General features: G+C 42.5%; 1 protein-coding gene across 1 annotated transcript in view; it reads left to right on the forward strand.

Annotated features, from left to right (window-relative positions):
- Nucleotides 1-16,563, forward strand: part of LOC132888119 (carbohydrate sulfotransferase 8-like) — a 329,227-nt gene extending 312,664 nt beyond the window's left edge. The window contains exon 3 of the mRNA XM_060924123.1: nt 15,481-16,563. Within this exon, the coding sequence (XP_060780106.1) occupies nt 15,481-16,563 (1,083 nt within the window). The remainder of the gene's footprint in view (nt 1-15,480) is intronic.
- Nucleotides 16,564-19,694: the final 3,131 nt, after the last annotated feature.

A 19,694-nucleotide genomic window follows, 5' to 3' on the forward strand; every position in this document is an offset into this window, starting at 1 on the left:
ATGGATGTGCATATTTTGGCACCTAATGCCTCCAACTCTTTCACCAGTTCTTTTCAGACCAAAGTTCATTCAACTTTAATTTGTGCCTCCTTCCTGAATGACAGTGTTTGTGTGGTCCTAAAACTTTTATATACATGTTTCTTTCAACACTTGTTCAAAAGGCTCCTGCAAACTTTGGTCTTGGAGTAGGAGCTTCTTACTTGCATGTCATTCTTGGCAATGCAGGACTTTGACACCCTTTTCAAACAACAGGGAATGGGTTCTGGTCTTGTTTCCGCACCAAATTTTGTACTGTTCCGGGCATTTTGACCAAAAATAAATTGGTTCAGAACCTGAAAAGTTGGTTCTCATCTGGAACCAAAATATAGCTGTTTTTTTCCAGAGCAAGCAAGCTCACAGGAAATCAATGCACACCGCCATCTAGCTACTACTGTTTACTCCTGTTGTTCATTGTGCAATGCTCTCTGTTTATGACGCATACTTGATTACAGCAGTTCCACTCAAAACTGGTGAAAACGTGGGCCGGTTCACTACCTGACACCAAGATTCAAAGAATCCTGAACAGAACTGGTTCAAGAACATGTTTCCTGTTGGTCAAAGAGGGAATGAACGATGGATGTGCATATTTTGGCACCTAATGCCTCCAAGTCCTTCACCAGTTCCTTTGTTGTTATCTTCAGGTTCAGTTGAACCTTTCAGACCAAAGTTCATTCAACTTTAATTTGTGCCTCCTTCCTGAATGATAGTGTTTGTGTGGTCCTAAAACTTTTATGTACAAATGTTTGTACAGATTCCCATGGTGCCTTCAGAATTGCTAAGGAGGAAGCAGAATTGTGGAAGTCCACAGTTTTTTTTTTGTTGTTTTTTTTTCTGAGGTCTTGGTTAAGTCATTTGGATTTCTTCCCTTGGTATCAAGGCCTTGGCATTCAAATGCAGATGCACATGCACTCCCAATTAAGTACTAATTATGACAGTTGGACTTTAGGAGGAGCCCCCCCACTCTGCTGCCCATCACCATCAACAACAACACTGTGACTGCCGTTGAAAGCTTCAGGTTTCTGGGTTCCACAATCTCTCAGGACTTGAAGTGGGAGACAAACACAGTCACTATCATCAAAAAGGCTCAGCAGAGGTTGTACTTTCTGTGCCAGCTCAGGAAGCTCAACCTGCCTAAGGAGCTGCTGACACAATTCTACTCTGCCATCATTCAGTCTGTTCTTTGCTCTTCCATCACTGTTTGGTTTGGATTGGTCACCAAACAGGAGAAGAACAGACTGCAACGGACAATAAGGTCTGCAGAGAAAATTATTGGTGTCAACCTGCCCTCCATTCAAGACTTATACTCAGGGGCATGTTTAGCCTATTTTTGGGGGTGCTCAAGCACCCCCAAAAACGAGCTCAGCACCCCCTAGCTCAGCACCCTCAAAAACACTGCTTTTGGATGTAATTTTCAGAAATAAGTGCCCTTGCGCACTGCACAACGAATGTGTGCGCGGGTGTGTGTGTGTTCTTGAATTCACCTGTTACGTGATAGTCTATGACCAGTAAAATACCTCTCCTCCTTGAGTCCCCTCTGATTGGGTTGCCTGTCCGCACGAGTGCTTGCTACGACATGGTGTTTTTTTTAACTGGATTCCACGCCGATGAGGAACTAACGTGGAAATAAACACGGAATAAATGTGGAAACACTGTCATTCAAGCCAGGTGCCTCTGTCAGCTCTGGGGGCTAAGCACCCCCAAAGATCAGATGCTAGAATCGCCCCTGCTTATACTTGTCCAGAGTCAGGAAACGGGCAGGTAACATCTCTGCGGACCCATCACACCCTGGTCACAATCTGTTTAATCTTCTCCCCTCAGGGAGGCGATATAGATCTCTGTATACAAAAACAACCAGACACAAGAATAGTTTCTTCCCTCAGGCTGTCTCTGTGATGAACAGCTAAAATACAGATTCACATATCAGTAATATCACTTGCAAAATATCTGCACACTCATACTGTCATTCTGTGCTCACTGTTACTTATATTTATACTTATTTAAATTTGCTATTCATCTTTGCACTATGCACCATATTGCACCAAAAGGGAAATCCTTTCTGTGATGAACAGCTAAAATCCAGATTTATATATCAGTAATATCACTTGTAAAATATCTGAACACTTATACCGTCATTCTGTGCACACTGTATACTTTATATTTATTTAACTATTCCATACTTGGGGGCGGCACGGTGGTGTAGTGGTTAGCGCTGTCGCCTCACAGCAAGAAGGTCCTGGGTTCGAGCCCTGGGGCCGGCGAGGGCCTTTCTGTGCGGAGTTTGCATGTTCTCCCCGTGTCCGCGTGGGTTTCCTCCGGGTGCTCCGGTTTCCCCCACAGTCCAAAGACATGCAGGTTAGGTTAACTGGTGACTCTAAATTGACCGTAGGTGTGAATGTGAGTGTGAATGGTTGTCTGTGTCTATGTGTCAGCCCTGTGATGACCTGGCGACTTGTCCAGGGTGTACCCCGCCTTTCGCCCGTAGTCAGCTGGGATAGGCTCCAGCTTGCCTGCGACCCTGTAGAAGGATAAAGCGGCTAGAGATAATGAGATGAGACTTATACCGTCATTCTGTGCACACTGTATACTTTATATTTATTTAACTATTCCATACTTGGGGGCGGCACGGTGGTGTAGTGGTTAGCGCTGTCGCCTCACAGCAAGAAGGTCCTGGGTTCGAGCCCCGGGGCTGGCGAGGGCCTTTCTGTGTGGAGTTTGCATGTTCTCCCCGTGTCCGCGTGGGTTTCCTCCGGGTGCTCCGGTTTCCCCCACAGTCCAAAGACATGCAGGTTAGGTTAACTGGTGACTCTAAATTGACCGTAGGTGTGAATGTGAGTGCGAATGGTTGTCTGTGTCTATGTGTCAGCCCTGTGATGACCTGGCGACTTGTCCAGGGTGTACCCCGCCTTTCGCCCGTAGTCAGCTGGGATAGGCTCCAGCTTGCCTGCGACCCTGTAGAAGGATAAAGTGGCTAGAGATAATGAGATGAGATGAGATGAGATTCCATACTTGACTTACCTGGATTACTTTGCACTATGCACCTATTTTTGTTGTTGTCGTTTACTTCTGATTCTGATTCTAAAAGTCAGTACAATTTACAGAGACAGTCAACTTGGTGTATGCTTTTGACCTGCTGGAATTCTTATATAGTGAATGCTGTAAATATAGTAAAGCTGAGATAAATCTGGAACTCCGTCTCTAAGCGATTGTTTAAAAATGAACTCTGAGCAAAGTTGATTCCCTAATTGACTTGCCAAAAGAAATGTATAGTAACATGAAATGTTTGGAGTTTAAATGAGTTCTATTGCTTTTTATCAAGTGTTGCTTCAAATATGCTTCACTGGCTAAAACAAAGGCCAGGAAAGATCATTTAGCGCGTCCTCGATTGTTACTAGGAAGCTTAGTTTTCTGCCATCTGTTCTCACAATGTTGAAAGATTTGCATTAACATCGCTGTTAGCTGTTCTGTATGCTGTTATCAGGACTCTAGAACCAATTCTGCCAACTGCAGGTCAGGAATCTCTGCTGAACCTCTCTTTAAGGTGAAAATCTTCACAAGACAGACTTGAAAAAGTTGTGTGGCCCTATGGGTAATGTCGTTTGTTTGAAAAGCACAAAGTAAAGCGAGTCCGAATTACAAATCCCAAAGGCAGGGTAAAATTCCAGAGCCTAAAGATAAGTAACTCCAGCAAATGAGTGACTAAGATAATCAAAAACACAGTGTATACAAATAATTTCATTGGTTATCATCATGTCCTGTCATACCACTTCAACATTTTCTATTGGGCAATACATCTCACACCTCTCATGGTTTTCATCAACTGAGCCAAAGTTTCCAGAATGAATGGTCCATTCAGAAAGAATCAAAACACACAATAAGAAGGGGTACACAGCATTCAGAGTGTACAATGCATGATTCAAAATGGCTGAGGTCAAATCAGGTTTAAGGCCAATACAGGCCCAGGTGTAAGCTAGCACAACACTTGTGTCCTTGGCCAATCTCCCATGCCATTAGATTACACTAACAGAAAACAACCTTCAGTATAGACTATTTCAATGTCTTTGCTGTATTTTACTGTAGTTATGATCATCTCATCTCATTATCTCTAGCCGCTTTATCCTTCTACAGGGTCGCAGGCAAGCTGGAGCCTATCCCAGCTGACTACGGGCGAAAGGCGGGGTACACCCTGGACAAGTTGCCAGGTCATCACAGGTTGAATCAATATATAATCATAAAAAGAAATCAGTGTATGTGTGGTTATATGAATCCGAATACATTTGTGATTACTTAAGGTGGGTGTGTGTGTGTGTGTGTGTGTGTTTGTGACTACACGTGCATATAAAATCACCACAATATTAATAGGAACCTGGACAATAAATTCAGTATTCTGGTGTACAGGAAAGTATTAGCGGCACGGTGGTGTAGTGGTTAGCACTGTCGCCTCACAGCAAGAAGGTCCTGGGTTCGAGCCCCGTGGCCGGCGAGGGCCTTTCTGTGTGGAGTTTGCATGTTCTCCCCGTGTCTGCGTGGGTTTCCTCCACAGTCCAAAGACATGCAGGTTAGGTTAACTGGTGACTCTAAATTGACCGTAGGTGTGAATGTGAGTGTGAATGGTTGTCTGTGTCTATGTGTCAGCCCTGTGATGACCTGGCGACTTGTCCAGGGTGTACCCCGCCTTTCGCCCGTAGTCAGCTGGGATAGGCTCCAGCTTGCCTGCGACCCTGTAGAACAGGATAAAGCGGCTAGAGATAATGAGATGAGATGAGGAAAGTATTAGCATGTGCTGGATTACAATCTTGATTAGTTACCAAGGTGGCTCAGCAGAGAAAAGGGAATAGTTTCACATGAAAGGTGATGAAAGTGCACCATCATGTGGCTGGTTAAAGAGCAGCAGATTATTTTCTACAGCACTGGTTCTCAACCTTTTCTGCTTTAAGGCCCACCTATTCATACTTGTAACGAGTCAGGGCCCATTAAAAAGCTCCCTAATTATTTTGTCTCATCTATTCTATTAGAATCTAATAATCTATTGTAAAGTGTATTAAAGGGATAAAACATCACTCCCTGTTACAGATGGAAGCCCAGGAATTAAATAAATGCAATACAAACAAACTTTTTAATTGTAGGTCTTCGGTAGCCGTTGGACGAAGTCCATGACAAGTACATGGGTCGCAACCGTTGAAGTACTTTTCGCGCATTTCCTACGATGGCTTACTAGCCCGATCCTAGAGAGACAGACGCGATGGCATGTAGGGTAGACATGGGCTGTTGTCAATTGAGCTCTTTCAGTGGCCTTTCTCCTGGCTGTTTTTGCATCAGCATCATCGTTGAGCTTTCGTTCCCCTGCTATGAGTGCCTCTCTGCAAGCTGTCTTCCAACTGCTATGTTCTGCTGCGAGACATTCCCAGTCATCCACTGAGAGACCGATTGCGAGCATGTCTCTCTTGCAGACGTCTCAGAAACATAGTTTTGGTCTACCGACAGGTCTTGAGCCAGATGCCAGCTTTCCAGGAGGTCCTTGGAGATGTGACTATCTCATCCTACATTATCTAAGGAGGGTGTACATTGAGGGGATGCCCACTCTTTCAAGTGCTTCATTGTTGGTGACCTTGTCTGTCCACGAGATAGATAGGATGCAACGTAGACACCTCATGTGGAAGGAGTGCAAGCATTTCTCCTGACTAGCATAGGTGGCCCAGGACTCACTGCTGGGTACTCACGATGCAAGTATGATAAACCATGACTTTGGTGGTAGTGGTGAGCTACTTGTTCTCCCACTCATGAGGGGCAAGTTTGACCATATTGGTTGCAGCCTTTCTGATTCTTTTACCAAGCTCAGCATCAAGAAAGGCGTTATCTGAGGTGGTGCAGCCTAGGTAAATGAACTGCAAGATGACTTCCAATATGTAGTCTTTGATGGTCACAGCTGGGGAAGCTTCGACTCCTTGGCGCATGATTTTTGTCTTCAGACTGATGGTGAGGCTGAAGTCATCACAGGCCTTGGAGTAGCAGTCAAGGAGGTTCTGAAGATCTTTTTCACTGTGAGCAATGAGGGCAGCAGCGTTGGCATAGAGCATGTCACGCAGTTGTACTTGGCGAACCTTGGTTTTTGCTTGGAGGCGTGCTGGGTTGAAGAGCTTCCCATCCAATCTAGTTTGGAGTAAAACTCCATCAGCTGACCCAAAAGCGTGTTTGAGAAGAACAGAGAAGAAAATGCCAAAGAGTGTTGGTGCTAACGCACACCCTTGTTTCACTCCGCTCTTGATGTCAAATGTATCTGACCTGCACCTGTTGAATTGTACAGTGCCCTGCATTCCACCGTGGAAGGACTTAACAAAACTCAGGAGTTTCGGAGGGCAGCCAATTAAGGGTACGATCTTGAAGAGACCATCTCTGCTGACTAAGTCAAATGCCTTAGTCAGATCAATGAATGCGATAAAGAGTGGCTGTTGTTGTTCCCTGCACTTCTCCTGGAGTTGTCTCAGTGAGATCATATCTACTGTAGAGTGCATGGAACAGAAGCCGCATTGAGATTCAGGATACACCCTCTCTGCAAGCTTTTTGAGGCAATAAAAAGCAACTCAAGCGAACAACTTTCCAGCAATGCAAAGTAATGAGATACCGTGGTAGTTATCACAGTTGCTGTGGTCACCCTTGTTCTTGTACAGGGTTGTGATGATGGAGTCTTTTAAGTCTTGGGGGACTGCTCCCACCTCCCAGCACCTGCAAAGCAAGTGATGAGCGTCGAGCAGTCAGCTCCTGACGCACTTGAATACCTCGGCCGGAATGCCATCTAGTCCCGGAGCCTTGCCAGATGATATGTCGCTGATGGCCTTGGAGAGGTCTTCTTCAGTGGGGATATCGTCCAATTTGAGCAACATAGGGAGCCTATCAATCTGGTCTAAAGCAGAAGCTGAAATGAGGTTCTCGATGCCGTAGAGCTTAGAGAAGTACTCCGCCCAACTTTCCATCTGCTTGGATTTGTCGCTGATGATCTCCCCAGCAAATGACTTTAAAGAGGCATGCTTTGTCTATGTAGGCCCTATGGCCTTCCTGATGCCCTCGAACATAACCCTGATGTTCCCGGTATCTGCAGCTGACTGAATCTGAGCACACAGACTCATCCAGTAATTGTTAGCACAGGTCTTACATTCTTCCTTTGCACAGCTCCTGGCCCTGTGAAGTGCTTCCAGAGTACTTAATGAAGGGTTCCTCTGGTAGTTCTGCAGTGCATTTTTCTTTTCTTCAATTAGAGGTAGGAGGAGTGCAACATTTGCATCAAACCAGTCTTGGCTTTTAGGTTTTTTCGTACTGAAAGCCTGTAGTGCTGCAGCATGGGTTGTGTCCTTGACATGTTCCCAGTGGTCTTTAATATCGAGCTCTTAGTCCTTGAGTTTATCATTTAGGATGTTGTTGAAGCATGAGACTTTCTCAGGAATGACGGTGGCAGCGGTATTGATGCAAGATTTGACAGGATGCTTAGCATGGTGCAGTTTCTTAGGGCGAGTCTGGACCTTGGTGCAGACAAGAGAGTGATCAGTGTCACAATCAGCACTGTGATATGCTCTCGTGATCCGAAAGTTGTTAAGGTGCTCTCGATGAGAGATGATAAGGTCTAGTTGATGAAGAAGAAGAAACCTTTATTTGTCACATGCACACCTCAAGCACAGTGAAACTCATCCTCTGCATTTAACCCATCTGAAGCAGTGAACACATGTGCACACACACCCAGAGCAGTGGGCAGCCACACCAGAGCGCCCGGGGAGCAGCCAGGGGTCAGGTACGGTACCTTGCTCAAGGGCACCTCAGCCCAAGGCCGCCCCACGTCAACCTAACTGCATGTCTTTGGATTGTGGGGGAAACCGGAGCACCCGGAGGAAACCCACGCAGACATGGGGAGAACATGCAAACTCCACACAGAAAGGCCCTCGCCGGCCGCTGGGTTCGAACCCGGATCCTTCTTGCTGTGAGGCGACTGTGCTAACCACTACACCACTATGCCACCCGTGATGCCAGCATTTTGATCTAGGGTGCATCCATGAAAACCTGTGATGCATCTTTGCGGCAAAGAAAGTGTTCGTAATGCAGAGGTGATGGTGAATGCAAAGTTCCAGCAGTCTTTGGCCATTCTCGTTGCATTTTCCAACTCCGAAGTGCCCAAGGCAGATGGTCCAAGAAACTTGGTTGTCGCCCACTCTTGCATTAAAGTCACCAAGAAGGATCAATGCTTCGTTCTTTGGGATTCGCTTGATAGCTTTGTCGAATTGGCTGTAGAAGGCGTCCTTAGCATCGGAGCTGGAGGTCAGAGTTGGAGCATAGGCAGATAACAGGTTAGTTATGTCTGAGTGTTTAGTCTCATGTGCATGATTTGTTCTGAGTTGATTGGACCCGGCTCCACCATCTGGATGAGCTTATTGCTGATAGGAAATCCGACTCCATGCTTTCTGGGCTCATTTTCATCTTTCCCTTGCCAAAAAAAACATGAACTCTTTTTCCTTTAGGCTTCCAGAACCTGCGAGGCAAGTTTCCTGTAAAGCGGCGATATTGACATTAAGTCTATCCAGTTCTCTGCTGATGACAGCTGTCTTGCAAAATCCATCAGTGTCACAAATGTCCTTGGTCAGACCGGTAAGCATCATTCAGACATTCCAGCTCCCAAGAGTGAGAGCTGGCCTTCTTTTTGTGCATCTAGAATTATTAGGTGAGAGAATTACAGTCCACTTGTCAGTTTGTTTCCAAACTTGAGTCTCACTTACCTCAGTGAGACAGATGGACCGTGGCGGGACAACACCTTATTGGCTGGGGGCTGCCCAGCTTTAAGCAGGTGGTAGATGTCCAATGGGGCTAAAAAGCTCCTCCTACTGTCAAGAGTGACCCCTGGCATCAGGCTCTACTGTACGCCAATCAAGCCATGACTTAGAACCGGTAACTGCCACTCCCTGGTTTGTTTCCATGCCAGGCAAAGCCATACGACACGCTGAAGTTGCCTCTCCAGGATGCTGTAGCCTGGGCAGTATATGTGGAGAAACTGGGTTGTCCATGTCCCAGAATCCCCCTCTCAGTCTTCCTGGTAGAGTCTGAAGGAAAGGCGTAGCCAGTATGTTCGAGACCAGTTTGACTGCAGGAGTTGCCAGTGACTGGATTACCACCATGCTGCCCACAGGGCTCCACTCCAGATTTCTGTCAGGGTTGACTCCCTTAGCCTTTGGCTATCCCTAGCCGCCAACAAGGCAGTGGGGCTATTTACACATGAATTGTAGGTATTGTATTTAAAACTGTATGGATGTGCCAGAAGCCAAACCATGCACACAGGTCATTCTCAGTCAAAAGGGATTAATGATCCAAAAGTGGAGCCTGGTCCATTAACACAAGAACTTATTACCATGTTTGTGTTCAGCAAACAAGCAGTTATTAAAACCAATAAGTGCACTCAAAAGAAGTGGATATAGAAACCACTCAATGGGATTAGATCCTTACATGCTAAGAAAGAAGGATTTTTCCTATGAGTTGGAAAATTATCCATCTGTTGAGTTCCCCAACATCTCAAACTACCTGGTGCTGCAGACATTGTTCAACATAAACACACAGATGAAAACTTGGAAGAGCATGGAGGAGTACAACTTTTTATATGTGGCTGGGTTAAAGATCTGGGGACCAGGACACTACAAGATAAATCCTGTATTGTTTTTTCCCAGGTAAATAGGAGTTTCTGGGCTTTTTGTCCGCATCTTTGTGATGATTGATTGTTAGGACGCGATAGGTTTTAGTGTCTGGTGTAAACAAACCACAGCTGCTTGATTCTCAATCCTCCCTGTTCTCTTCCAGCAGATCCACAGATCCATATAATTTACCCACAAACATATTTATTCTGTGCACGCGCTCTCTGTGTGTGTGTATGTGCGCGTGTGTGCACACGCACACAGGTTAAATGTGATCAAATAAAGGCTTGTTCTTCTTAATTTACCCACAAATGTATTTATTCCACTTGAAAAGTATATGGCAAACCAGCTACCGGATTTGGGACACGACGGCATCCCGAACTATTGAGTAATTGGCTTCGAACTTGAAAAAATGTTGTGGCCCACTAGATGGCGCTTCGCGGCCCACTGGTTGACAAAACACTGATCTACAATATGATCATTTCATTTTCATCATTCATTTAACTATATTGGAACATTTAATATAAAAATTTACTATGAATATCAAAGTATAATTTATATACACAGCCCTGTGATGACCTGGCAACTTGTCCAGGGTGTTCCCCGCCTTTCGCCCGTAGTCAGCTGGGATAGGCTCCAGCTTGCCTGCGACCCTGTAGCGCAGGATAAAGCAGCTAGAGATAATGAGATGAGATGAGAAATTATATACAGATAAACCTTTTTAAAAAATATACAATACTTTACAAAAGTTTTAGGAACATGTAAAGAAATGTAGACCAAAAATGGCTGCAAAAATAATGAAATGAAATGTTTCAACATTTAAAAAAAATACTATAAACAGTAATCAGTAAGCCAAAATAAATGAAAGTCAATATTTGGTGTGAGACGACTCTTTGCTTTAAAAAAAAAATAGTAGTCTCAGGTACAGTGAGTGCAGTTTTATGCAGAAATGAGCTGTAGGTTTTACTGAGCATCTTCCAGAACCAGCCACAGTTCTTCTGGACACTTTGATTGACTGTCACACTCGCTTCTTCATTTTGCACCAAAATCCAGGAGCCTTCATGATGTTTTGTTTTGTTTGTTTTTTTTTATTTGAAACGTGCTCTCTTATGGAATACGCTGCTCAGATACAAACTTTTTTTCTGTAACATTTCATTTTGAGCTGGAAAACGAATGTTTGGACTCTAAAATGTTTTTGTACCGACTAGATAATGTAGAAGTCATAAAATAGAAATCTAGAACAAAGTTTGGATGAAAAAAATAGGGTGCCTAGACTTTTGCAAAGTACTGTATATGTTGGGGCGGTGTACATAGTTGCATGATGTAGAATAATAGTAATACTATAAACAAGTGCATTAAAAAAAATTTGATTAGATTCCCTTCATCAAGCCTGCAAAGAAATGTTTTGTCAGTTAAAAATATACTGAAATGGTTTTATAGAAATAAATAACTTTAAACCTCTATTCTTCTATTACTAGTGGAGCTTTTCTTACTGAAGATAAAGATATATGTACCACCACAAGGAACCCGATTGCAAGTGCAAGGCAACATATCTCAAACACTTGACCACCAGACAATAAATTTGTATCTTTATTTACAAACGATAGATGGGTTTTTATCCAGCACTTATTTTTAATTTACTTTTTTTTTTAAACGTGAGATTATTTACGAACACATTTTACAGAAAATATTAATGACAGTTTCATATAAAATGAGTTAAAACAGTTTTATTAGTCCACTAGTTTGTTGGACAGTTGACCAGATCCAAAACATAGACAAAGTCAAAAACTTTGGTCAAGTGAGGCACAGACAGGATATCAGAGGTAATACAGTGGTGCTTGAAAGTTTGTGAACCCTTTAGAATTTTCTATATTTCTGCATAAATATGACCTAAAACATCAGATTTTCACACAAGTCCTAAAAGTAGATAAAGAGAACCCAGTTAAACAAATGAGACAAAAATATTATACTTGGTAATTTATTTATTGAGGAAAATTATCCAATATTACATATCTGTGAGTGGCAAAAGTATGTGAACCTTTGCTTTCAGTATCTGGTGTGACCCCCTTGTGCAGCAATAACTGCAACTAAACGTTTCCAGTAACTGTTGATCAGTCCTGCACACCAGCTTGTAGGAATTTTAGCCCATTCCTCCGTACAGAACAGCTTCAACTCTGGGATGATGGTGGGTTTCCTCACATGAACTGCTCGCTTCAGGTTCTTCCACAACATTTCGATTGGATTAAGGTCAGGACTTTGACTTGGCCATTCCAAAACATTAACTTTATTCTTCTTTAACCATTCTTTGGTAGAACGACTTGTATGCTTTGGGTCGTTGTCTTGCTGCATGACCCACCTTCTCTTGAGATTCAGTTCATGGATAGATGTCCTGACATTTTCCTTTAGAATTCACTGGTATAATTCAGAATTCATTGTTCCATCAATGATGGCAAGTCGTTCTGGCCCAGATACAGCAAAACAGGCCCAAACCATGATACTACCACCACCATGTTTCACAGATGGGATAAGGTTCTTATGCTGGAATGCAGTGTTTTCCTTTCTCCAAACATAAGGCTTCCCATTTAAACCAAAAAGTTCTATTTTAGTCTCATCCACAAAACATTTTTCCAATAGCCTTCTGGTTTGTCCACGTGATCTTTAGCAAACTGCAGACGAGCAAGAATGTTCTTTTTGGAGAGCAGTGGCTTTCGCCTTGCAACCCTGCCATGTACACCATTGTTGTTCAGTGTTCTCCTGACGGTGGACTCATGAACATTAACATTAGCCAATGTGAGAGAGGCCTTCAGTTGCTTAGAAGTTACCCTGGGGTCCTTTGTGACCTCGCCGACTATTACACGCCTTGCTCTTGGAGTGATCTTTGTTGGTCAACCACTCCTGGGGAGGGTATCAATGGTTTTGAATTTCCTCCATTTGTACACAATCTGTCTGACTGTGGATTGGTGGAGCCCAAACTTTTTAGAGATGGTTTTGTAACCTCTTCCAGCCTGATGAGCATCAACACTTTTTCTGAGGTCCTCGGAAATCTCTTTTGTTCGTGCCATGATACACTTCCACAAACATGTGTTGTGAAGATCAGACTTTGATAGATCCCTGTTCTTTAAATAAAACAGGGTGCCCACTCATACCTGATTGTCATCCCATTGATTCAAAACACCTGACTCTAATTTCGCCTTCAAATTAACTGCTAATCCTAGAGGTTCACATACTTTTGCCACTCACAGCTATGTAATACTGGATCATTTTCCTTAATAAATAAATAAATGACCAAGTGTAATATTTTTGTCTCATTTATTTAACTGGGTTCTCTTTATCTACTTTTAGGACTTGTGTGAAAATCTGATAATGTTTTAGGTCATATTTAATGCAGAAATATAGAAAATTCTAAAGAGTTCACAAACTTTCAAGTATCACTGTACAATACTCATGGTACAAAAACACAAATGGGGTCAAAACCAGAAAAGCGATACAAAATACAAGTCTGTATTAGAGGTCTGCGCGGGTCGGATTTTTCAGTCCCGCTCCCGCCCACGCCCGCATTGTGCAGTCACGCTCCCGCCCGCGCCTGCAAAGAATTATGATTTTCAGTCCCGCTCCCGCCCACGCCCACAAAAAAATTATGATTTTCAGTCCCGCGCCTGCCATATTTTGTCCCGCTCCCGCCCGCAAATCCCGCATGATGCAGATGTTCGCGTTATTTCTCAGGAAAGTTCTTGTCTTGACACAGTGTGATGGTGCCCCGCCCCCTACTTTGAGTGGATTTGAGCATAAATATCTACAGCTCACGTTCACGTTTATTATTATTTACCTTGTTTCTGAATTCAGCATGTAGTGTCTCTAATAATAATAATAATAATAATAATTAGTGCTGTCAAGCGATTAAAATATTTAATCGCGAATCGCACATTTTTATCAAATGAGAAACCATTGTAATTCTCTAATCAGCATAAAAAAGTGAATGGGCTTGCTTTGTACCAAGGGTGTTGTTTTTTTTGTTTTTTTATTATTGCAAAGCAGAGCTAACAAGAGGAGTGAACTTCACTCTTCTTCCACTTCATTCAGTGAAGTGATTTACTGCTTGAGTTAGTCTACAGCTCTATCAGAGAGACACTGTAGGTTACACAGTGACGGTAGGCTTGACATGCTTGATTATAATATAAAGTACACTATTATATTAACTTTAAGTTGTTCGTTGATAAATATTGCATTTAATCTGATCTTTACTGTTTCAGCTCACTTAACACATTTTGTACTTTTACACTTTCTGCCTGTTGATGCATCGCGCTGTCCAATCAGAGGCAGCCAAATTTGCATATTACAGGAAGAATTTCTGGGATAGCATTGAGTTTACAGACGCTGTCTTCTTAAAACTGAATAAATATTTAAAAAGAGCCAAATGAGCCAGTCTTTTGAACGGCTCTTTTCAAAGAACGGATCACAAAGATGCGGATCCCATCAAAGAGCCATAAATCCCATCTCTACTAATTTCAAAAGCTTATGAAAAACCTACATCATGTCACAGAGCGTTAATCTCGCAATAAAAAAAATTATCGCCGTTAAAATTGAGTCAAGTTAACGCGATAATAACGCGACATTTTTTACAGCACTAATAATAATAACTTTTGAAGCACTGTGAGATTCAGTAAAGGAGCTCTGCTCTTCTGCCATGATCGGAGATCTCAAACACGGAAGAGGAAAAGAATCGAGAAACGAATGAGAGATATTTATCCTCTCCTGGATCAGAATCAGAATCATAATTCTGATGACCAGCTCATCTAAGGTGTCATTGAGGCATCATGTTAGTGTGGGTCATTGGAGGCTGGGTGTGAACTGCGAGTCATTAGAGTGATCAAAGGATTTCCTGTTAGGCAAGGCAAGTGATCAATGGCAAATTTAAGATGCCATTCCTCACTCAATCTGGCAATCTGACTCTCTCTGCAAATTTAGGCATCTTAAAATGTTTTTATTAATGCCAAATTAAATATCCAGCACAAATTATATATGATAGACATAAATTAATAATGTATAAATTTTATTTCAAACACGTTTTTAGTTAGCGGGACTGCAGCTTATCACGGCTCCTGCCCGCGCCGCATATGTGCACTTCTGGTCCCGCCCGCGCCCGCAATGAGCTTTCAAAATTTGTCCCGCGCCGCACTGCTTTGCGGCAGGTCCCGCGAGTCCCGCGGGACTCCCGCGGGAGTGCAGGGCTCTAGTCTGTATGTTACTGAGAGTCCTTATATGTATGTGCTGTGACTGAGCTCTAATCAGGAACAGGTGCATGGTAATTAGTCCTAATGGTGCTGCGTACTCCAAGCTCCAAAGCACGTGGATGTGGCAGATGTAACCAGACAACTCTTTGATGTATCAAGTTTGATATTGGATGGTAACTCTATGGTACTGCTATAAAGTGAAAGCGCTGGTTCACTGCTGTCCACCAGACACCCAGCAGAGTCACACCATAATAAATATCATGGTGTTGTTTCTGGAGCATGGCATGTGGTGTCAAAGAAAGGAATAAATATGTATTGTAACTGTGATGCATATCTCATTATTGGTATCACTATCACAGATAATGCAGTGATTTATTGACATGAAATACATGACACTATACAATTTGATGGTTCATTCATGGTGCTATAATATAATTATTCTATTCAGGTTGAGTTTGTGTCCTTGCAAATATTTTGCTTATACAGTACAAAGCAAAAGCTTTGATTTTAGGCACTGTCTAAATATCTGTATTATCTTTTGCTTTCCTGTGCAGGACCTCTGTGCCCAGCAAGACAGCAACATGACAGGCAGCATGGCTACAGTTCCTTTGGGAAAACAACACAGACTTGATGAACCAAGTGCTGATATCTCATCAACACAGTTCCTGGCTTTCAACTGGAACAAACCAAATCAAGCTTCTCATCGTGTTACAAAACGCCACCGGAAACTTCTCAAGACCAGCGCAGCAATGTGGTCACTACACAACTCCTCATCATCATCAAAGTCTACACCCAAGAGCTGGCAGAACTTCTACAGTACACAGAAAACTCGTCATCGCCTGATCAAGGAAGTTTGTGCCAAATACCAGAGCAACATCTCGCAAACAATAACACCACACCATGTGTCTCGCATCTATGTCGAGGACAGGCACAAGTTGCTTTACTGTGAAGTGCCCAAAGCAGGCTGCTCCAATTGGAAACGAGTGCTGATGGTGCTTGCTGGTGTTGCATCCTCCACACAAAAGATAAACCATGACACTGTCCACTACAGCAACCACCTAACGCGACTAGACAGCTTTGATCAGCATGCGGTTTCTGAGCGCCTTCGGTCCTACACCAAGGTGCTTTTCGTTCGGGAGCCAATGGAGCGTCTGGTCTCAGCATTCAGGGACAAATTCGAGAGCCCAAACTCATACTACCATCCTGTGTTTGGCAAGCCCATAATCTCCAAGTACAGGGTAAATGCATCCAAATCAGCACTCAGGACAGGAAGTGGTGTCACTTTTCAGGAGTTTATCCGCTACCTGTTGGATGTACATCGTCCAATTGGCATGGACATCCACTGGGAGCCAGTAAGTCAGCTCTGCAGTCCATGCCTGCTTGATTATGATTTCATAGGCAAATTCGAGACCATTGAGGATGAAGCCAACTTCCTCTTGCATAGGGTGGGTGCTCCAAAAAACCTCACATTCCCCACTTTCAAGGACAGAAACCCAGAAGCTGCAAGGACTTCCACACACATCACGCAGCGTTACTTCACACAGCTCAGTGCCTCAGACAGGCAGAGGGTGTATGACTTCTACTATATGGACTATCTAACGTTCAATTATTCCAAACCTTTTCAAGATGTGTACTGATAGTGTACGGATTGGCATCTTTGGTATTGTCATGGTTGCTATTGTATAGACTGTCAAAAACCACTAGATTATCACAGTGTGACAGTTATATCATAGTAGTTCATTCTAACTGCTTCAAAATAGCCAGATCAGGACTGAAATAGAAATGATACCAAATTCATTGTTTCATGCTATTTAAACAAACTGCAGAAGAATGGCAATGGCTGATTCTCAGCCTATGAACCTCTTCATTCTTTTTCATTTCATCCAATAAAAATACAACCCCAATTCCAAAAAAGTTGGGATGCTGAGTAAACTGTAAATAAAAACACAATGTGAAGATTTGCAAATCATGGAAACCCTATGTTTCATTGAAATTAGTACAAAGACATGCCAAATGTTGAAACTGATAAATTTTATTGTTTTTTGAAAAATGTATACGCTCATTTTGAATTTGATGTCAGCAACACACTTCAAAAAAGGTGGGATAGGGAGAACAAAAGACTGAAAAAAATTGTGTAATGCTAAAAAAAAAACCTAATTAGGTTAATTGGCAACAGGTCAGTAACATGATTGGGTATAAAAAGAGCCTCCCAGAGAGGCGGAGTATCTCAGAAGGAAACATGGGGATGGGTTCACCACTCTGTGAAAGACTGCATGGACAAACAGTGCAGCAGTTTAAGAATAATGTTCTTCAATGTCAAATTGTAAAAAACTTGGGATCACGTCATCTCTGGTACATAATACCATTAAAAGATTCAGAGAATCTGGAGAAATCTCTGTATGTAAGCGACAAGGCTGAAAACTGATACTGGATGCCTGTGATCTTTAGGCCCTCAGGCGACACTGTATTAAAAACAGACACATGTCTGTAGTGGAAATCACTGTATGGGCTCAGGAACACTTCAGAAAACCATCATCTGTGAAAACAGTTCATTACTGCATCCACAAATGCAAGTTAAAACCAGATATAAACAATATCCAGAAACACTGCCATCTTCTCTGGGCCTGAGCTCTTTTACAATGGACTGAAGCGAAGTGGAAAATTGTCTCGAGGTCTGACGAATCTCATCTCATTATCTCTAGCCACTTTATCCTGTTCTACAGGGTCGCAGGCAAGCTGGAGCCTATCCCAGCTGACTATGGGCAAAAGGCGGGGTACACCCTAGACAAGTCGCCAGGTCATCACAGGGCTGACACATAGACACAGATAACCATTCACACTCACGGTCAATTTAGAGTCACCAGTTAACCTAACCTGCATGTCTTTGGACTGTGGGGGAAACCGGAGCACCCGGAGGAAACCCACATGGACACTGGGAGAACATGCAAACTCCGCACAGAAAGGCCCTTGCCGGCCACGGGGCTCAAACCCGGACCTTCTCGCTGTGAGGCGACAGTGCTAACCACTACACCACCGTGCCGCCCTGGTCTGATGAATCAAAAGTAGAAATTCTTTTTAAAAATTATGGACACACATCCTCCAGGCTAAAGAGAAGAGGGACCATCTGGCTTATCAGTGAGCAGTTCAAAATCCAGTATCTGTGATGGTATGAGGGTGCATTAGTGCACATGACATGGGTAGCTTGTACATCTGGGAAGGCATCATTAATGCTGAATGATATATACACATTTCAGAGCAATATGCTGCCATTCAGACAAAATAGTTTTCAAGGAAGGCCTTCCTTCTTTCAGCAAGACAATGCCAAACACCTTTCTACACAAATTAAAACTGCATGGCTCCATAGTAAAAGAGTCTGGGTGCTAAACTGGTCTGCCTGTGGTTCAGCCCTGTCTCCTATTTAAAACATTTGGCTCATTATGAAGCACAAAATATGACAAAGGAGACCCCAAACTGTTGAGCAAATGAAATTGTATATCAAGCAAGAATGGGAAAATATTTCTCTTTCAAAACTACAGCAATTGGTCTCCTCAGTTCCCAAATGTTTACAGAGTGTTGTTAAAAGTAGAGGTGATGCAACACAGTGATAAACATGTGTCTGTCCCAACTTTTTTGAAACATCTTGCTGACATCAAATTCAAAATGAACATTATATATATTTTTTAAAATTCTTAGTTTAAACATTTTATATGTTGTCTTTGTACTATTTTCAATGAAATATAGGGCTTCCATGATTTGCAAATCATTGCATTCTGTTTTGTTTTTGTTTTTTTACTGTTTACACAGCATCCCAATTTTTGGAGGAATTGGGGTTGTAAAATCCGACTTTCGTGATATTAGCTAGACATAATGCTTTAAAATATTAAAGTTTAACTATAATATTGTATTATTGTAATAAATAAATGAATAAATAGATAAATAAATTGAAAGAGGTCATTTAGATGACTATATATTTTTCTATGTATTTGTAGAATGGCTTTATGTGCAGCTGTAGGTGTGAATGCAGGCATAATTGTAATGTTACCTCGTGTTACCTTTTTTTGAAGAAATATACATGCAAAGTTCTTTCAAATTTGTCTAAAATTTCTAACTTCGAACTGAATGGTTCTCTTTATCTTTGGAAGATCATGTTTGGATTGTACTGATGTCACAAAGTTGTCTCAAATAAGTAACATGAGAAGACAGTAGTCTTGATTTCCAGCTGATCCACATGTCTAAAGCTTCTTCAATAGCAAAAATCTTTCTCGGATTCTCCAATATTGAAGAACTTGTTCTTGGGATTGTTTTTTAAATTATATTTTATGTTGTAGTGTCTTTTTCTTTTTGCATGTCTGATAACTTGCTGCTGTAACATAACAATTTCCCAGCTTGGGCTGAATAAAGTCTGTCTATCCATCCATCCATCCATCCATCCATCCAGTAATAATCCCAACATTATGCTGCTCAGAGAACACAGCAGGCCAAGGGTAAGAGCACGTGTGAGCTTTTTTATTTGAGGATCAATAGTATTATGATAAATACTATTTTCCCTACTCACTTGTTTTGTTTTTTTGGTTTGTTTGGTTTTTTTAACTATACTTTCTCTCTCTCTCTCTCTCTCTCTCTCTCTCTCTCTCACTCACACACACACACACACACGCACACACACCTTTGCATGGTGCAAATGTCTTATCCACTCTAATTTTTTTTTTTATTAAAACTGCATGGCGCCATAGTAAAAGAGTCGGGGTGCTAAACTGGCCTGCCTGCA

This window comes from Neoarius graeffei, chromosome 6 (genome assembly GCF_027579695.1).
Source record: "Neoarius graeffei isolate fNeoGra1 chromosome 6, fNeoGra1.pri, whole genome shotgun sequence".
In the NCBI taxonomy this organism is placed as follows: domain Eukaryota; kingdom Metazoa; phylum Chordata; class Actinopteri; order Siluriformes; family Ariidae; genus Neoarius; species Neoarius graeffei.